Source organism: Arabidopsis lyrata (assembly GCF_000004255.2).
Source record: "Arabidopsis lyrata subsp. lyrata unplaced genomic scaffold ARALYscaffold_1, whole genome shotgun sequence".
In the NCBI taxonomy this organism is placed as follows: domain Eukaryota; kingdom Viridiplantae; phylum Streptophyta; class Magnoliopsida; order Brassicales; family Brassicaceae; genus Arabidopsis; species Arabidopsis lyrata.
This window is the reverse complement of record NW_003302555.1, coordinates 12865890-12882401: the sequence shown is the minus strand read 5'-3', so window position 1 is coordinate 12882401 and position 16512 is coordinate 12865890. Positions and strand designations below refer to the sequence as shown.

The window sequence follows — 16512 nt, the reverse complement described above, 5'->3', positions numbered from 1 at the left end:
AACCCAAATGAGGGTTTTTTAAGTAAGTCTCTTAACATTAAGACAACAAAAGTATAATTATTTAAATATGTGGGTTTCTTGAATATTGAAGAAACTCTCTCTAAAATTTTTTATATAAGGTATTTTGACATACTTTGAAGAGGGTTTCTTCACTATTCAAGAAACCCACACATTTTTTTATTAATACATTTTCTCTCTCTAAAATAAGAGTTATGTTTAGAAACCATCAATGGAGTTGCTCTTATAGCATACTAGTGATCTAAATATAAGCAATAGCATGCTCGTTGGAGGAATAGTAATCTGCCATCAAATTAATAACTACTATTAAATCCAAGGTCAATCGAGTAGCATTGTCGAATAAAAGTACTGGAAATAAATAAATCAATGGTTGGCGATTAAGATGTCTGGAATTGGCACATCCAAATTACAATGTAATTTTGTACTCCCTCTCTTTCATTTTAATTGGTATGTAAAAATTTAAGAAACTAAATAATTGATCAGGAAAAAAATAATCTATCTTTTCTTATTTTTATATATTAAAATATTATTTTTATCAAAAGAAATTATTCAACTAATAATAACAAAACAGTTTAGAGAATACAAATGGTCAAATTAACTAAAGATATTGATTTTTGGTATAGAATAATAAAAACTATCACTTAATTAGAAACCTTTTTTTCTCTCAAAAACATCAATTATATTAAAACGGAGAAATTAATATTTATACATACATATCTAAAAAGGTGATTAAGTTACATGTTTACTTTTGTACGATGATGTAAAAAAATGTTTTTGGAAAATTATTATCCTTGAAATTTATAATTTTGTATGAATCGTTCTATTTCACTTGACTCTTTGACTAGAGTCTAGAGAGCGCGTGAGCAACGCGTCATGACTCACGTGTTTATTACTACTAATCATGATTTAGGATGTGTGTACTATGGCGAGTATGGCCATATTCCACCTAAAATTTGACTTCCTCTACGTGTAATGTGAACAAAGACCTCGAGTAATTATCTATCTTCTTCTCCTGACGAGTTGCGATATTCATAGAATATAGTTTGAGAACCCAAATGAAAAACGTGAAACGTATTGAATTATGTATATTATAATATAACAAGCACACGTAAGTCGTAACCATACGTCGATACCTATTTATAAAAAGTTACATTCTATCTCTCTCTCACGCGCGCGCACTCGCACACACAATCAATCACCCACCAAGTTATTGGAGCTCTTTGATTCCTGGAAAACATAATTCTTACAGAAACAAAGATGCCAAAACCGAAGGAAATATGTGGAAGCCATTGAAACATCGATAAGCTCCGATGATCTAGAGGATCACGGAGGGGCGGAAGAGGAAGAAGAAGTGAGAAAAGAGAGTGTGTGTCTGATTTAGAAGCTGAGGAGACAAAAGGGTTTATGGATGTTATGTTTTCACAGAAGAAGACTTGAATTCGGAGTTACCAGAGATTCTTCCCGGGTTACGGACATTTCTCTGCCGAGAAGAACAGCGAAGATCAGAGTCGTCGGTGCCTAGACCATATTTGTCGGAGACTTGGAACTTCTACGGTGATAATTGGAGAAGAAGAGAAGAGAAAGATTCAATGGTTATAGATTTGAGATTGGCTAAGTTATGTGGTGAGACGAACATGAAGGAGAATCTTAAATTGTGGGTTCGTTCTGTAGCTTCTAATCTCATTATCTCAAATGAGATGCAATCTGATTCATTATTTCTATCTTTATCTTTGGTACTACCTATATTATTATTGTCTTTTCCAATGTATTTAGAAATTATTATGAATGTAACTATGTAATGGCTTAAAATTCGTATGGTAAGAACTAAGAATCTATCTTCCAACTGAAAGAGTTTCCATACTCTCTAGTTGGGTCAAGATCCAATGGTAAGAATCTAAATGAACGAGTTTCAACGAAGTAGTCTACAAGTGAAACTCTACCATCAGTCCATCACCATTGGATTCTATTTATAATCACAAAAGTTCCTCACTGAGGTTCCTCTACAAGAGTTTCCACACTCTCTAGTTGTCATAGTTTTTGTCTTTAAGCCCTTTTGGATGCCAAAATACTTTCTTGAAAAAGATAAGAAAAGCTCTCCGTTGCCGGGACTCGAACCCGGGTCTCTCGGGTGAGAGCCGAGTATCCTGACCAGCTAGACTACAACGGATTGTTGACAGTTATTTACGTCTAATATTATATAACAAAAACAACAAAGAACAAGTTTGCGTCACAAGTCATTCTCGGGTCCATGCAAAAAAAAAACATAAAAAGGGTAAAAAATGAAAAGAGTAAAATATAATACAGGGATAAATTTCATGAGATTCCTGACGATTTCTATGATCTAGGTATTATCAGTGGTATTATAACACAGTTTCAAACACACGCATTAATAAATAAATAAAGAATAGAAGACTCGGTTCGGTCATGGAGATCGGTAACGATCGACGAACGAGAAAGCAGAAGAACAGAAGCTATCTGTTCTGGTCTGATTTGTTGACATGTTGCTATCTCCATACCCAATCTTCTTCATTAAGGTTTATGTCGTGGCTCTTCTTATTTATTCACCTTTTTTTTTTTTGCCTTGCGTTTTACTCTTCCCATTAAAAAAGAATTCAGAGATTCCTCAACAACTATGGTAGCTTCACTTAGAATTAATTTGTTCTGTCTGGATTTCTCCACACTTTTTTCACCAATTGTCATATTTTATTGTTGAATATTTTGGTTCCATCAATTTCTTAATTGCTTCCCTTACATCGAGAGAGTTTCTTGATTAATTTTGCATTTCGTAATAGTTTATGAGCTGAAGAGAAGAAATAGATTAATGGGGAAACAAGGATCACCGAGAAGTCCTCGACCCGAAAATATAGATGAAAAAGAGAATATTGGGAGGAGAAGTTTGGATTCTTTATCTGGAAATGATCTCTTACTCGGTAGAAGAATATATGGAAGTGAAGTTTCCAAGGCTCAAGGATCTAAGCATGATCAAAGCTGTGTTAGTAGCAACAAGTTTTGGAAGAAGCAACAGTCATGGCTTCGTAGGAACTTCAAGTCAATAGTTTTGATGATTTCAGTCACCGGTTTCATTTTCTGCATCGATTCAATCATGGTTTCGATCTTTCATTCTGATAGTAGCGCCATGGTTCAAGACATTTCAAGGTTGAGCAATATGACTTTGCATAAGGTTTGAAAATAAACAAATCCTCTTTATAATTCTTCATCATACATCCTCCATTTTATTGCTTCTTATTGGTTGCTTATCTCAATTAAGAATGGAGCTCAAGATGCTTCACCAGTGCAAATGTATAGCCGTCTTCTAAACTTAGCTTCGGATTCTCTTGCAAAGGTTAGTGAAAATGTAAGATATTATATTTGTTATGTGTTTGAATCATTAATAATCTTGAATTCCATTTGTGTTACAAGAATGAATTCAAACCCGATACACCAAATTTCCAAGAGGAAAGATCTTCAAAGTCACCGCAGTGGAAGCCTTGTGCAGATAATAACAAAGCAGCTGTGGCATTAGAGAGGTATAGAGAATTAAGCAATGGTTACATAATGGTTAGTGCAAATGGTGGCCTTAATCAACAGCGTGTGGCTGTAAGTATATACCAAAGTAATTATCATATATTTGATTCATCAAGAAAGTATATATAGTGACAGTTAGTTTCTTGCAGATCTGTAACGCTGTTGCGGTTGCTGCTCTGCTCAACGCGACTCTAGTTCTTCCTCGGTTTCTTTACAGCAATGTATGGAAAGATCCTAGGTATTTTAAACTCCTCAAGACTTCAAAATTTATCAAAAGAATTTGTTTTGTTGATTTTGCGAAAGTGCGTAAATTGCAGCCAATTTGGTGATATATACCAAGAGGATCATTTTATCGAGTATCTGAAAGATGAGGTGAATATAGTGAAGGATCTTCCTCAACATCTAAAATCTACTGATAACAAGAATCTTAGCTTGGTATGTTTTTGCATTCTCTCTTTTTCTTGTCTGGTTTAATATATTGGAGATGCAAAAATATAATGTTTGTTTGTTTTTTCATAGGTTACTGATACAGAGCTTGTAAAAGAGGCAAAGCCAGTCGATTACATCGAACGTGTTCTTCCTTTGTTAAAGAAGTATGGAATGGTTCATCTTTTTGGATACGGGAATCGCCTCGGATTTGATCCATTGCCTTTTGATGTTCAGGTACAATGAGAATGCATAACTAGAGTACTCATCTTGGTTCTTAGAAATAATATGATTTTTTTGCTTCATTTAAAGAGATTACGATGTAAATGCAACTTTCACGCGCTGAAATTCGTGCCAAAGATTCAAGAAGCAGGATCTCTATTGGTGAAACGGATAAGAAGATTCAAAACATCGCGTAGCATATTGGAAGAAGCATTGCTTGGTGAATCCATGGTGAAAAATACTGTTAAAGGAGAAGAAGAACCGTTGAAGTATCTTGCTTTGCATCTAAGGTTTGAAGAAGACATGGTTGCTTATTCTCTATGCAATTTTGGAGGAGGAGAAACTGAGCGTAAAGAGCTTCAAGAGTACCGTGAAGATCATTTCCCTCTTCTACTCAAACGTTTGAAGAAATCAAAGTACAACGAGAGATAAAACAACTCTATGCGATCATACTCAAACGTTCAATGTTCTTTAAAGCTAATCAGATCTTGTTTCTTATTTTTCAGGTCAGTGTCCCCAGAAGAGTTAAGAAAAACGGGCAAGTGTCCACTAACACCAGAGGAAGCAACTCTGGTTCTTGCTGGTCTTGGATTCAAGAGAAAAACATATATTTACTTAGCTGGATCTCAAATCTATGGAGGCTCTTCTCGTATGCTTCCTTTAACAAGACTGTACCCGAATATCGCGACCAAAGAAACTCTCCTTACACCTCAAGAACTTGCGCCATTCAAGAACTTCTCTTCTCAGGTAAAAAGTTTTAAACAATCTTAAACTTACTTTTTCCCGACTTACTCTGTTCTTGCTCAAACTTCATTTCGATGTTTTCGAACTCTATTTTGCAGCTAGCTGCACTAGATTTCATAGCTTGTATAGCATCAGATGTGTTTGCAATGACTGATTCTGGGAGTCAACTATCGTCCTTAGTGTCTGGATTTAGAACCTACTACGGAAACGGTCAGGCACCAACATTGAGACCTAACAAGAAGAGGCTTGCAGCAATCTTATCAGACAGTGAAACAATAAAGTGGAAGATTTTTGAAGATCGCGTGAGAAAAATGGTAGAGGAAGGCCAAAAGCTTCGTACTAGGCCTTATGGACGCAGCATTTATAGACAGCCGAGATGTCCTGAGTGTATGTGTAAATTTTGATCCTTGAAAGTACAACAATAGTGTCTGCTCTGAAATTTTTTGATGTTCCCGTTGGTACAAAAAAGAATGAATGCACTGTATATCATTGACTTTTAAGTTTGTACCCGTTATGAAACATTGAACTAGAACCTCTTTTGAAACTCTTGCTACAAGAATCACAACATACAAAAGCTTCGTTCTGGTTATGTCTCAACTTCTTCTCTCCAATTTCCTCTCGGAAGATCTTCTTCCTTCCACCTCTCGTCTCCGTTGTTGCCTGTAAGGTTCAAATACAAAACACATCTTTTTATTAACAATGAAGTGATTTTCTCGGATTTATCTAACTAAAGAGTAGCTCAAGATTCTATTATATTCCAAATCAAACAACAAAAAATACAACTTACGCAAAAGCCGAGTATCCAGAACCAGCACTTGCAGCAGATACAAGAGCTGCATTAGACCGGATTGAGGATAGGGAATCCTGAGTCCCAGCTGCTAGAGGAGGATTCTTTACGTCCCCATCAACCTGATTTAACCATAAACACATAAAATGAAATAAGCTAAGAACCAAGTATCCCAAAATTATCATATAGTCTCATTCTAGATATTTGAATCTGATAACAAACCTTATCCCATTTGGATTTCTTGTTCGGTCTACCATCACGAGCAGCGATTTCGGTTGGTACAGAAGGCAAACCACTAGTAACTAAAGCTGGAATACCTGAAAAAATTGTCAGATTCCAAAAATCCATCATACTTGCAGAGATATAGCTGAGATATATAAGGAACCAAACTGACACCTACTCGTTTTTACACACCTGGAATGGGGATGTTAGGCTTTTGAGCAGCGAAAACTGCCCCAGGTTGAGTACCAGCAGAAACAAAGTCAAGCTTTTGATTCTTCTTGCTTTCTTGTTCCTTCCTTTCCCTCTCATGCTTCATGTCAACTTCTGCAAATAACACATAAAGAAGGATCATTATAAATCATGAAATATGCAGACCGCAGAATAACTGGCAACCAGTATCCATATTTTCCATGGTGAAATACTTACAAGTATAAAGTAAGTGCATGTTACTGAACATAGTATTGAAAACATGGAAAAAGATATCAAAGAAATGCTTCTTTACTGAGACAAGAGTAATCAAGAAAAGGAACAACAGAAGAAATATATTCAGCTTGCTCTTATTAATCTTGCAATAAAAGAGAACAAAAAAGTAAGAAGCTAATAGAAGGTGGAGTTACCTATTGCATCGCAGAAGTCACTCGGGTCATATCCATAGGGATCAAATACATCTTTACTGAAACACGAACCAATCTGGTCAATGTCTTGGTAAGACACCGCATGTAATAGGAAGTCAGGATTTCTGTATTCCTTCCTATTCCTCACTTCTGAATTGAAACTTTTCCCCATCTTTTTCAGGCTCAGAAACTTATCTATCTTCCTCTACAAACACAACCAAAAAAATACTTAGAAGACTGCCATTTTCAACCAGACGTACTAAGAAACCTCAAACAATACTCTAAAGAGTTCTACTTCTTGCCTACACTATTCAATCTAATCCAAAAGAAAAATCAACCTAAATTTTGAAAACTAACATTGAAGCATCATCACGAAACTTACTTGCAGCTCCTCCGAGCACTTCTCTCTCGGTCGTGGCGGAAGAAACTGATTCAATAACGTATCACTACTTTCCCCAGAAGCATCATCACCTCTCTCACCATCAGCAACTCCAAACTCACCAATCATTCGACTCGACGATTCATCGTTATCAAGTGACCGAGGCGTCGCGTGAGCACTAGAAGAAGCTCCACCACCATCTAATAACCTCGGCGTTCTAGAATCTTCTCCTCCTCTTCCTCTCTCTTCTTCATCCATATAATTCGCTTCTTCTAACTGATCTTCTTCAATTCGTTTTTCACTCTCTTCCTGATTCTTCTGTTGCTCGTCTTCTTCTTCCTCTTCCTCGGCGTCTTCCATCTCTTCGTCATCTTCGTCACTGTAAACCGATAGTAAAGCGATTCCTTCAGATTTCTTCGGAGCCATAAGGAACTGTTGAGGAAGATTCGAGACTATGACTTTCGGAATTCGAATCCGATTGGAAGAACAAGATACAAATTTGGGGGAAGAAGAGAACTTTTAGGGTTCTTCAAAAAATGTTTGATTCCGAATCGAATTGCAACCCGAGCTTAGATCCACCGAATCCGAACCCAGTTGGGTTGTCATATCTTTAAACGACGTAGTTTCGTTATTATATTTGCAAAACAACGCTATACGTTATAAATTGGATCGTTTATTTATTATTACTAAAGGCCCAATAAGTAAACCCTTGTTTTAAAAATCGCTAGGCTAGTCGGGCGCTCGGCATGGGCTTAGCGATTAATCGGAAAATCGGATTAAAATTGGGGATTAATCGGGGATTAGTTTTAGGGTTATTTTAATATTTTTAAAATATATTAATCCAATATTGTAAAAATTTATGATTTTTATTAAAATTTGAACACAAGTTATTGTAAAACATCACAAACTCTCCATTCAAATGATTGAATAACAAAAATAAAAAGTTTTTTTATACTTGCAATCTAAAAAATAATCGGGGTATATAAGATTAGGCGGAAAGTAATCGGATTAGACGGAGAATAATCGGGTTACTGATTTTTTAGGGGATTAGTCATTAATCGAGGCGGATAGGGTGGGCCTAACGATTAAGCGGGGAGTAATCGGGGCTAGGCGGGGATTTTTAGAACAGGGAGTAAAACTGTTATGTGCAATGACTCCATCTGTATAAATTTTTTTTCTATAATAAATAAAATACAAATCATGCATCAATAACTAAACTAAGTAATATTTATTTTAGTTTTTTGGCAAACTCTCTGATTTTATATTAATAAAAACCTTTCAAAAAGGGGAAACATTCAAAGAAGAATGAGACAACATTACTTTGTTTTTCATAAATATTCTTCTTCTAAATTTTATGGAACTCAAACAGTCAATTCAGTATAATAGTTCGTCTAATAAGCAAAAGAATACCTAAAATGGTGTTAGTGGGCATATTTTGGTGATGAACTTGATTGAAATTTGTCTTTCCATAGTTAAGGTTGTCTTTCCATAGTTAAGGTTTCGAAAACAAAATTTAGAAACGATGGGAGATATTATTTGATATTGCCTTTAATTTTTGGATTTTTTTAATCTTCAAATGTTAGAAAACATCTTAAACTAGGTGATAAAACAGGAAAAAATTATTATTTGTTTACAATTCATGTCGTTACTTTTAAAGTTTTTTTTCTTATTTTAATTTGAAGAAATATGTTAAATTTTGACTGTTTCATTGCAATTGGTTGCAATTTGATTCATATCTTGCATTTGTCTAGTTCTTAAGCAAATTGCCCTATATATTGTAATGATTTTTTTTTTTTTTTGGGCAAAATATATTGTAATGATTATTTATACAATTTTCTCTAGTTTTTAAGTTGTGAGTCAATAATATAATGGATATATGATAACCTAAGACTAGTAAAGATTAATATGAACAGTGGTGTCACCTATATAAGCACCGTCGCTTCTATGAAAAGCCACACGTAGAATTAATTAAAAGCCTATTCGATTAAATTTAATTTCAAAGTATATATACTCAGTAATTCACACCTAGAAAATAATTTCTTCCTTTCTTACAGATTGTAAAGAGTCGTTTATTTTTTATTTTTATGTGTTTCTTCCTTGTGCTTATGGATAGGTTAAATAGTTAGCACTTCCTTGAGATATTCAAATGATAGCAACCCATATAATAAGCTATTCAACAAGACTTAGTTTTACTTTTACTCGATAATATTTGTTTTGTAGTCGAAATCACACGTCGGTTTCAAATTCATATATTCTTTTGTTGTTATTACATCGTTTTCTTAGTCATTTTTATATAACATCAACATCTACATGCACCAAAATATAACAATTAATATGTTAAGAAAAAGGTAGTTTTAGTGGCAAATTGTCGATGGTTATTTATATCACTTACTAGGATAGTAGTGTTTACTAGATGATTATCAATTTACATTTCATCAAAACTAAACTAATGTGACAAGATATGTTATGTTATTAGTGATTTGAATTTTAGTGTAGAGAATAGAAAATTTCATATAGAAAACATGATAAACTAAGACTAATATATAGAAAGTAGAAAACCAAATTTGGATATATAACTTTGAAAATAATATTATTAGAAAGAACTGGAATTTATGTAAGGAAAAAAAATGGAACTTGGATTTGGTCGGCGATGTGAAGTCCACGAACTAACGTAAGCACCAACTCAGCAACACCTGGTTCCCACAAATACCATTCATTACATTTCTAATTCATATTGTTATATATTATAGGTAGCGTCACAAGAAAAGAGTTATACATTTTATTTAAAAGTGATGACGAAAGAAATAAAATTTAAAAGTGCAAACTCAGTAAAGCGTGACAGTGTCGTATATGCAACTTCTTATGAATCTATGATCTGCTGATCGATGAGATTCCTTTTGGTACTGATAAGTTCTGTCTATTATCTGGCACTGGATAAATTGCTGAAAGTAAAAATATCATAGCGAAAATCCCAGAGCCCATTGTTCATTTCAAATTGAATGAATGTTCATTTGTTAAAAACATGCATTGTACTATGATAAATTGGGATTTTCGCTATGATATTTCTACTTTCAGCAATTTTTCATCATGAGTATCAAGATTGTATTTCTTTTATGTTCTCCAATTCTAAACATTCAAACATTCAATTTATTACAAAATTTTCTTACGATTGCTAAATCTGTATTCTTCTCACTGTATAGCTATAGTATTACTCATATTAAGAATAAAACCATATTAAACGTGCTAGTTAACACTTAAATTTCTATAATGATAATTCATTAGAACACGTGTAAATATGCTGGCAAAATAAAAGACGGGTTTATGATAACTTTTAAGTCAAATGATATTAAATTTTCCAATAAAGGCTATTAGACCATTTCAATGTAATAAGTTAAACCAAAACCGTTATAAAACAAGACAAAATTAGGTAGGCCAAACATCAACAACCGGCCAAAACAACCAAACCCTATTTTATTTTCGTTCTGTTTCTTTTGGCTTTTTGGTCGTTTTCACGTTTGGCCAACCAACCAAACAAGGAGACTCTCAAAGGGAAAAAAACAAACAAACCAACCAAAACCCCAAATACAAAACCCAAACCAATCAAAAGTTCTTTCTTTGGACACGGATGGCTCAAGCCTTGGCTCAACCACCACCGGTGGTCACCACCGTCGTCCCAGACCCGCCACCGCCACCACCACCGCACCCAAAGCCGTATGCTTTACGATACATGGCGGATCTTCTTGGCCGGATCGGTATAATGGATACAGACAAAGATGGTAACATCAGCCCCCAAAGTCCGAGGAGTCCTAGGAGCCCAAGAAACAACATTCTCATGGGGAAGTACGAGCTAGGGAAGCTTCTCGGCCACGGAACCTTTGCAAAGGTTTATTTAGCTCAAAACATCAAATCCGGCGATAAAGTTGCCATTAAAGTCATAGACAAGGAGAAGATCATGAAGAGTGGATTGGTTGCTCACATCAAAAGGGAAATCTCCATCCTCCGCCGTGTCCGTCACCCTTACATCGTTCATCTTTTCGAGGTTATGGCGACGAAGACGAAGATTTACTTTGTGATGGAGTACGTTCGAGGCGGTGAGTTGTTCAACACGGTTGCTAAAGGTAGATTGCCGGAGGAAACCGCCCGGAGATATTTCCAGCAGCTGATTTCCTCTGTTTCGTTCTGCCACGGACGCGGTGTTTACCACCGTGATCTCAAACCGGAGAATCTACTTCTAGACGACAAAGGGAACCTTAAAGTCTCTGACTTTGGTCTCAGCGCGGTGGCAGAGCAGCTTCGGCAGGACGGACTCTGCCACACGTTTTGCGGGACTCCAGCCTATATTGCACCCGAGGTTTTGACTCGAAAAGGATACGACGCAGCGAAAGCCGATGTTTGGTCTTGTGGAGTGATCTTATTCGTGTTGATGGCTGGTCACATTCCGTTTTACGACAAGAACATAATGGTTATGTACAAGAAGATTTACAAAGGGGAATTTAGGTGTCCTCGTTGGTTTTCATCGGATCTTGTTCGGTTATTGACTCGGCTTCTTGATACGAATCCGGATACTCGGATTACAATACCCGAGATCATGAAGAACAGATGGTTCAAGAAAGGATTCAAACATGTTAAATTCTACATCGAAGACGATAAGTTGTGTAGGGAAGATGAAGATGAGGAGGAAGAGGCCTCATCATCCGGCCGGTCTTCGACAGTTTCAGAGAGCGATGCAGAGTTCGATGTAAAACGGATGGGGATAGGGTCAATGCCAAGACCCGCAAGCCTAAACGCGTTTGACATTATATCTTTCTCTTCCGGGTTTGATCTGTCTGGTTTGTTTGATGAAGAAGGAGGAGAAGGGACAAGGTTTGTGTCAGGTTCTCCTGTTTCAAAGATCATATCGAAGCTGGAAGAGATTGCGAAAGTTGTGAGCTTTACAGTGAGGAAGAAAGAATGGAGTTTGAGATTAGAAGGTTGTAGAGAAGGAGCAAAAGGACCATTGACAATTGCGGCTGAGATCTTTGAGCTGACTCCATCTCTAGTAGTGGTGGAGGTGAAGAAGAAAGGAGGAGACAGAGAAGAGTATGAAGAGTTTTGCAACAAGGAACTCAGACCGGAGCTGGAGAAACTAATCCACGAAGAAGTTGTAGTAGAAGAAGCATTGTATTTGCCATCTGATACTGAATAGTATAAAACAAGGAAGGCTGAGAACAAGAATATACAAGCAACAAGACTGTATTACATTCTTTTGTTACGATTGATTATTTATTCGTTATTCTTGTTCTATGTCTATGTTGATGTTGGTCTAAAACTGGGAGATTGCAGAGATCTTCAAGATTGGCGTCGATTTTGTGATCTCCGTAATCTCCTAGTGTGTGTGTGTATATATATATAAGTGTTGTTGTAATGTGAGTGATAGGAAGATGAGTGAGGTATCAGGCAATTAGTCAATTTTTGCTGGTCATAGAGCCAGTTTTTTTGGTGGATTGCTTAAATCATATGTATATATATGTAAAACAAGATACGAGCTTAATGGAAATTCTTACTCTGCCTTCCCTTAGTTAACTGTTTTGTTCACCCCTAAGCTTTAATATTTGCCTAATTAGAGTTCTTTGTGACATTTTTTCATCAGAAACAAGTTAGTAAAAAGAAAATTCACAATGTGAACATAAGTTTTGCATTGTAAGAGACGCCTTTGATCTGAATCGGTTAGAGCATTTACCAAGAACTCAGGCTCATCTATTAAGTAAACTCAAAAATATTGAAGCTGCACATGTGAATTAGTTAAGATACTTGTGGGTATAGATTTTATAAGGTTCATAAAACAGTCACACCGGTGAATGAAATGACTATATTGGACTACTACTAATCGAGCTGAAACGTGTGTATAAAACCTGATGATCCCGGGGAGGTCAGATTTCGAGAAGCTTCAAGGTCTCAAGTTTTGGATTGATGAGATGTATGTGCAACCAGTTCCTGCAAAAGATAGAAGTAAGTAAATACCAAAGATGTCTAGCTGATTCTTGCTTAAGCATTCTATATGTGAAAATGAGAGATGTTTACTTCGGAATATCGGATATGATCTCTGTGCATGTATGAAGTCTTAACAATAGTTTCCCACTTGGTAACATTTCTGTAGTTTTCTGCAAGATCCTGCTTTTGGAGGTTGAATGGATGATATCTACGTGAAGGGATCTGAGAAGTTACTGAAGGTAGATTATGACAAAGCCAAGATTCAGAAGGCCTTTTGGGCGACGGTGGTGCAAGAAGAGACTGATCAAGACCACTACTGATCTCTACTAACTCATTTCCCTTCACCATTTCACCACTTCTAATACTTATATTTTCAAAAGCTTCAAGGTCAGGATTTGCATCTGGTTTCCTTGCCATGTCTGCTTCCTCTGGATAGACCATGACGTTTGAGTTATGCTGATCATTGCTCATTGGAAAATTCTCGGTGTCGACATATACTGTCTTCTCAAAGCGAGCGCTAGTTGAACCATTGCTTTTTGGGTAGAGTAACTCCTGAGACGTCCTGCTTATGTTTCTAGTATGCTTGCTCAACCTGTTAGCTCTCAGGTTCTCAGTTTCCTTATGAGTCTCAGGAAAACCCGCAGGGTGAAAAGGAGAACTGTTGCCTGTATTGCGAAATGGTGACATACAGTGAGTGTGTCTGTAAGGAGATGAAGACCTATTTGCAGCAGATATCAGGTTTGATTCAGAGTTGAACTTGTTCCCGAAGCTTGGATGAACCGGCGATTGAACTTTACCACTCAACTTGTGCTTAGAAACTGAATCAAGAGCCAGCTAGAAAATGTACAAGAGCTAATAGTCAGCGAGTCGATAATCATATCCATAAGGGACTAATAGGAGTTCAAGGTCAGGAGTCTAAAGGTGTAACCTTTTTTACAGATTGGAATCGATATTTGAGTTGAGCAACCTTGCTTGACTTCACTTGATCGTGACTTGGGGATGTTATTGGAGAGTTGTGTTTGGCTTTAAAACCAGACACAGTATTAAGCATGCCAAGAGAGTCTTTAAAGCACAATTGTGGCAACATCCCACAACCTTTCTTTGAAAGATAGGCATACTCAGAAACTTCATCATCTTTATCATCCGCCCCGCCTTCTTCATCGTCAATGTTTTGATGGTAGTAATAAGACTCATCATACCTATTAGGAGTTTGCTGCTTCTCCCCTGGTACTAACTCTCTCATCTGTATAATTGGTTCAGCCATAAAAGTGGATGGTTTTCGATTCGAAGCATAATGAGGTTGCTCCACAGTCATAGCCTTGGCAGCCGGTAAAAAACGACTCATCATGAAATCCCGAGATTGAGCATCTAGTGGTTTCTTGGTCTCAACACCACCATATTCACTCACACCACTAATACTGTTGTTAAAAGAAAACGAGTCCTTTGGAGAGAGTGTATCAAGAGCATCAGAAAACACATCATCTTCACCATCCTCTGATTCTTCAACTTGTTTACCCTTTGAACTCTGCAGTCTTGTCAAGTTTCCATCAACGGCTTTCCCCGGTGGAAGACATGGTATAAAGACTTGTTCTTTTTCTTGCGTCAAAACACAGACTTGGGGTCTGAAACCATTGCCCTTTAATCTCCCAGGAGCTTGCTCCCAAGTGAAAGGAACAGAGACAGGTTCAGTAACCTCATCATCTAAACTCATCTCTGGAACAAGAACTGGAACAGAAGGACATTCACTTGTCTTAGAATCATAATCAATAAAGTTATTACTCTTGTTTCTACGCACAGAGACTGCTGCTGTCTTCTGCATCCGTCTTGTTGAAAGAAGAGGTACGTTGAAGTTCAGTTTCCTCTCCTCCATAGTAAGAGTTGTTAGGATATGGCTCACAGACCAAGGAAGCTCATTGATGAAACCAGAAGCAGTTCTCTAGAACAGATCTGAAAGAAAAAAAACATAACATAACAGTTTTCAGTAATCTTGAATATTATCCATACAAAAAACATATAATAATCATATAGAATTATATATGATCTCTTTCTCTATGTATAAAGCATTAAGATAGATAGAAACAAAAAGAAAAGACCTCTCTGTGAACTTTTTTACTACTAGAAACTTCAATTTTAATATAATTTTTACGCAACACCGCAAAAATATCAAAATTCAGACCCGTGATATATCAATCATTATCGCAATTGAGTACCATAAAAGATTGTGACAATCTCATAATCGTTGTAACTAAGTAGAGTAGAGAATAATAATAACAAATCTCAAGAAATGATTAACTATGTGCAAGATTTAGATGCAGAACTGAGAATAATGTACGGAGACAATAACGCTCCAGAAAAATTCAAATCGATAATCAACTAAAATAACCTCGTCGACGGGCTTAATTCATTCTACGATAAATTAAAAAAAAAAGAAGAAGCGAAACTAGGAGAAATCGCTTTAGAGCTACAAGGATTGAGATCAAAACGTTACCAGAAGAAAAGAACAAATCGGAAATTGAACCGTTGGAGCCGCTTGAAACGTTTTTCCACGCGGAGAGGAAGAGGCTTGAGAGTTAAGGAGACTAAAGACTTGAGTAAGCGTAACAGAGAGAGAAGGCTAAGAGCTTTTGGAGGATGTGCCGTGAAGATGACGGAGACGAAGATGGGACTGGAGAAGAAAAAGGTAGTCACGAGCTGATTGGTACATTTGGACTCTTCTTCACTTCTCTTCTCTTTACTGTGTTTTGTATTTACACTTTCTCTCATTTATTTTCTCTATTGGTCAAAGATCCAGTCTGCCTCTATATCAACATGAAAAGTGGTCGGCTATTTAAGAAATTTTAACCGAACCGAACCAAACCAAATTTGGTTATAACATCAAACATTTATTGGATGTGCTTGGTAATTCTGTATCGCACCGGTACGGAAATGTAACCAATAACAAAATCGATAAAAAAAAATACTCACTCTTTTTTATACTGTTCTCTCTTTTTCTTCTTCTTAGAATGACTAAAAGGTTTTTAGGTCTAGAGCGTACATCTCTTTATAACAAAGACCAGAGCATTTTATATGATCTTCTCCTAAATGACATTCCAACAAGCAATTTCTAGGCTTTGTCTAAGAGTCTTTACCAATTGTGGTATTGACATTTTGCTTCTCTGTACTCCTCTCTGTACTCGTTACTTACTTTGTATCGCTTTTAACTACAATTTTGTCTGTTCATTAGCAGTTGATCGTTTTACAATTACAAAAGAAACTACACAGTTGATTATTTGGTGGCATATCAAAAATCCATAGATCTATCTTCAATGCGTTACTTATAAGTTTATAAACTGATCACGAGTGACTATGGTAGAGTGATGATTAGATAATTAAACAATTATGAGACCCTTTTCACTTTTCAGTTTTCACTTATCATCGTCATTAATAGGTGTGGACTGTGGTCTGTGGACCGATTAGAGAATGATAGGGGAAAGCAGAGAATTTTTGGCGCAACCAACTCAATAGTCTCAATCAATCATTTAATTTTATAATAACTTCAGATGAATAAATAAATAAATAAACACCAACTTAACTATGCTGTTATTATACCAGGAGTTTTAAAAAAA

General features: G+C 36.2%; 4 protein-coding genes and 1 non-coding gene across 7 annotated transcripts; 2 read left to right on the top strand and 3 right to left on the bottom strand.

Moving 5' to 3' along the window:
- Positions 1–2112: 2112 nt before the first annotated feature.
- Positions 2113–2185, bottom strand: TRNAE-CUC. Its single transcript has one exon. It is a non-coding gene; the product is annotated as a tRNA-Glu (tRNA).
- Positions 2186–2402: 217 nt separating this feature from the next.
- On the top strand, positions 2403–5450 carry LOC9326862 (uncharacterized protein At1g04910). Of its 3 annotated transcripts, XM_021013660.1 has the most exons (10): positions 2403–2552; positions 2811–3199; positions 3287–3361; positions 3439–3615; positions 3693–3781; positions 3861–3978; positions 4063–4206; positions 4282–4607; positions 4698–4938; positions 5034–5450. In XM_021013660.1, the coding sequence occupies exons 2-10, from the start codon at positions 2840–2842 to the stop codon at positions 5337–5339; spliced, it is 1836 nt and encodes a 611-aa protein (XP_020869319.1). In that variant the 5' UTR covers positions 2403–2552; positions 2811–2839; the 3' UTR covers positions 5340–5450. The 3 variants fall into 3 exon arrangements, with proteins under 3 accessions (XP_020869319.1, XP_020869321.1, XP_020869318.1); XM_021013662.1 differs by lacking the exon at positions 2403–2552 and having other exon boundaries at positions 2650–3199; positions 4330–4607; positions 5034–5438; XM_021013659.1 differs by lacking the exon at positions 2403–2552 and having other exon boundaries at positions 2651–3199.
- LOC9326861 (SAP30-binding protein) lies at positions 5375–7536 on the bottom strand. Its single transcript, XM_021013663.1, has 6 exons — positions 6941–7536; positions 6562–6763; positions 6137–6268; positions 5945–6039; positions 5723–5844; positions 5375–5595 (listed from the first exon to the last, which is right to left on the bottom strand). Exons 1-6 carry the CDS (start codon positions 7361–7363, stop codon positions 5529–5531), a joined length of 1041 nt encoding a protein of 346 aa, XP_020869322.1. The 5' UTR covers positions 7364–7536; the 3' UTR covers positions 5375–5528.
- Positions 7537–10158: 2622 nt separating this feature from the next.
- Positions 10159–12494, top strand: LOC110224988 (CBL-interacting serine/threonine-protein kinase 18). The gene has a single exon (XM_021013325.1). It carries the CDS (start codon positions 10563–10565, stop codon positions 12120–12122), a length of 1560 nt encoding a protein of 519 aa, XP_020868984.1. The 5' UTR covers positions 10159–10562; the 3' UTR covers positions 12123–12494.
- A 157-nt stretch (positions 12495–12651) lies between these two features.
- On the bottom strand, positions 12652–15690 carry LOC9326860. The gene is made up of 4 exons (XM_002890752.2): positions 15396–15690; positions 13836–14854; positions 12998–13741; positions 12652–12910 (listed from the first exon to the last, which is right to left on the bottom strand). Exons 2-4 carry the CDS (start codon positions 14775–14777, stop codon positions 12872–12874), a joined length of 1725 nt encoding a protein of 574 aa, XP_002890798.1. The 5' UTR covers positions 14778–14854; positions 15396–15690; the 3' UTR covers positions 12652–12871.
- Positions 15691–16512: the final 822 nt, after the last annotated feature.

Bases quoted from the DNA above. Each gene is read 5' to 3' on its own strand.
- LOC9326862 (XM_021013660.1), top strand. From the start codon at position 2,840: ATGGGGAAACAAGGATCACCGAGAAGTCCTCGACCCGAAAATATAGAT. The intron at 3,200-3,286 runs GTTTGAAAATAA...ATCTCAATTAAG, and splicing joins GCAATATGACTTTGCATAAG to AATGGAGCTCAAGATGCTTC. The intron at 3,979-4,062 runs GTATGTTTTTGC...GTTTTTTCATAG, and splicing joins ATAACAAGAATCTTAGCTTG to GTTACTGATACAGAGCTTGT.
- LOC9326861 (XM_021013663.1), bottom strand. From the start codon at position 7,363: ATGGCTCCGAAGAAATCTGAAGGAATCGCTTTACTATCGGTTTACAGT. The intron at 6,764-6,940 runs GTAAGTTTCGTG...TTGTGTTTGTAG, and splicing joins AGTGCTCGGAGGAGCTGCAA to AGGAAGATAGATAAGTTTCT. The intron at 5,596-5,722 runs GTAAGTTGTATT...TGAACCTTACAG, and splicing joins TCTGGATACTCGGCTTTTGC to GCAACAACGGAGACGAGAGG.
- LOC110224988 (XM_021013325.1), top strand. From the start codon at position 10,563: ATGGCTCAAGCCTTGGCTCAACCACCACCGGTGGTCACCACCGTCGTC.
- LOC9326860 (XM_002890752.2), bottom strand. From the start codon at position 14,777: ATGGAGGAGAGGAAACTGAACTTCAACGTACCTCTTCTTTCAACAAGA. The intron at 13,742-13,835 runs GTTACACCTTTA...TACATTTTCTAG, and splicing joins GATTCCAATCTGTAAAAAAG to CTGGCTCTTGATTCAGTTTC. The intron at 12,911-12,997 runs GTAAACATCTCT...TATCTTTTGCAG, and splicing joins ATCATATCCGATATTCCGAA to GAACTGGTTGCACATACATC.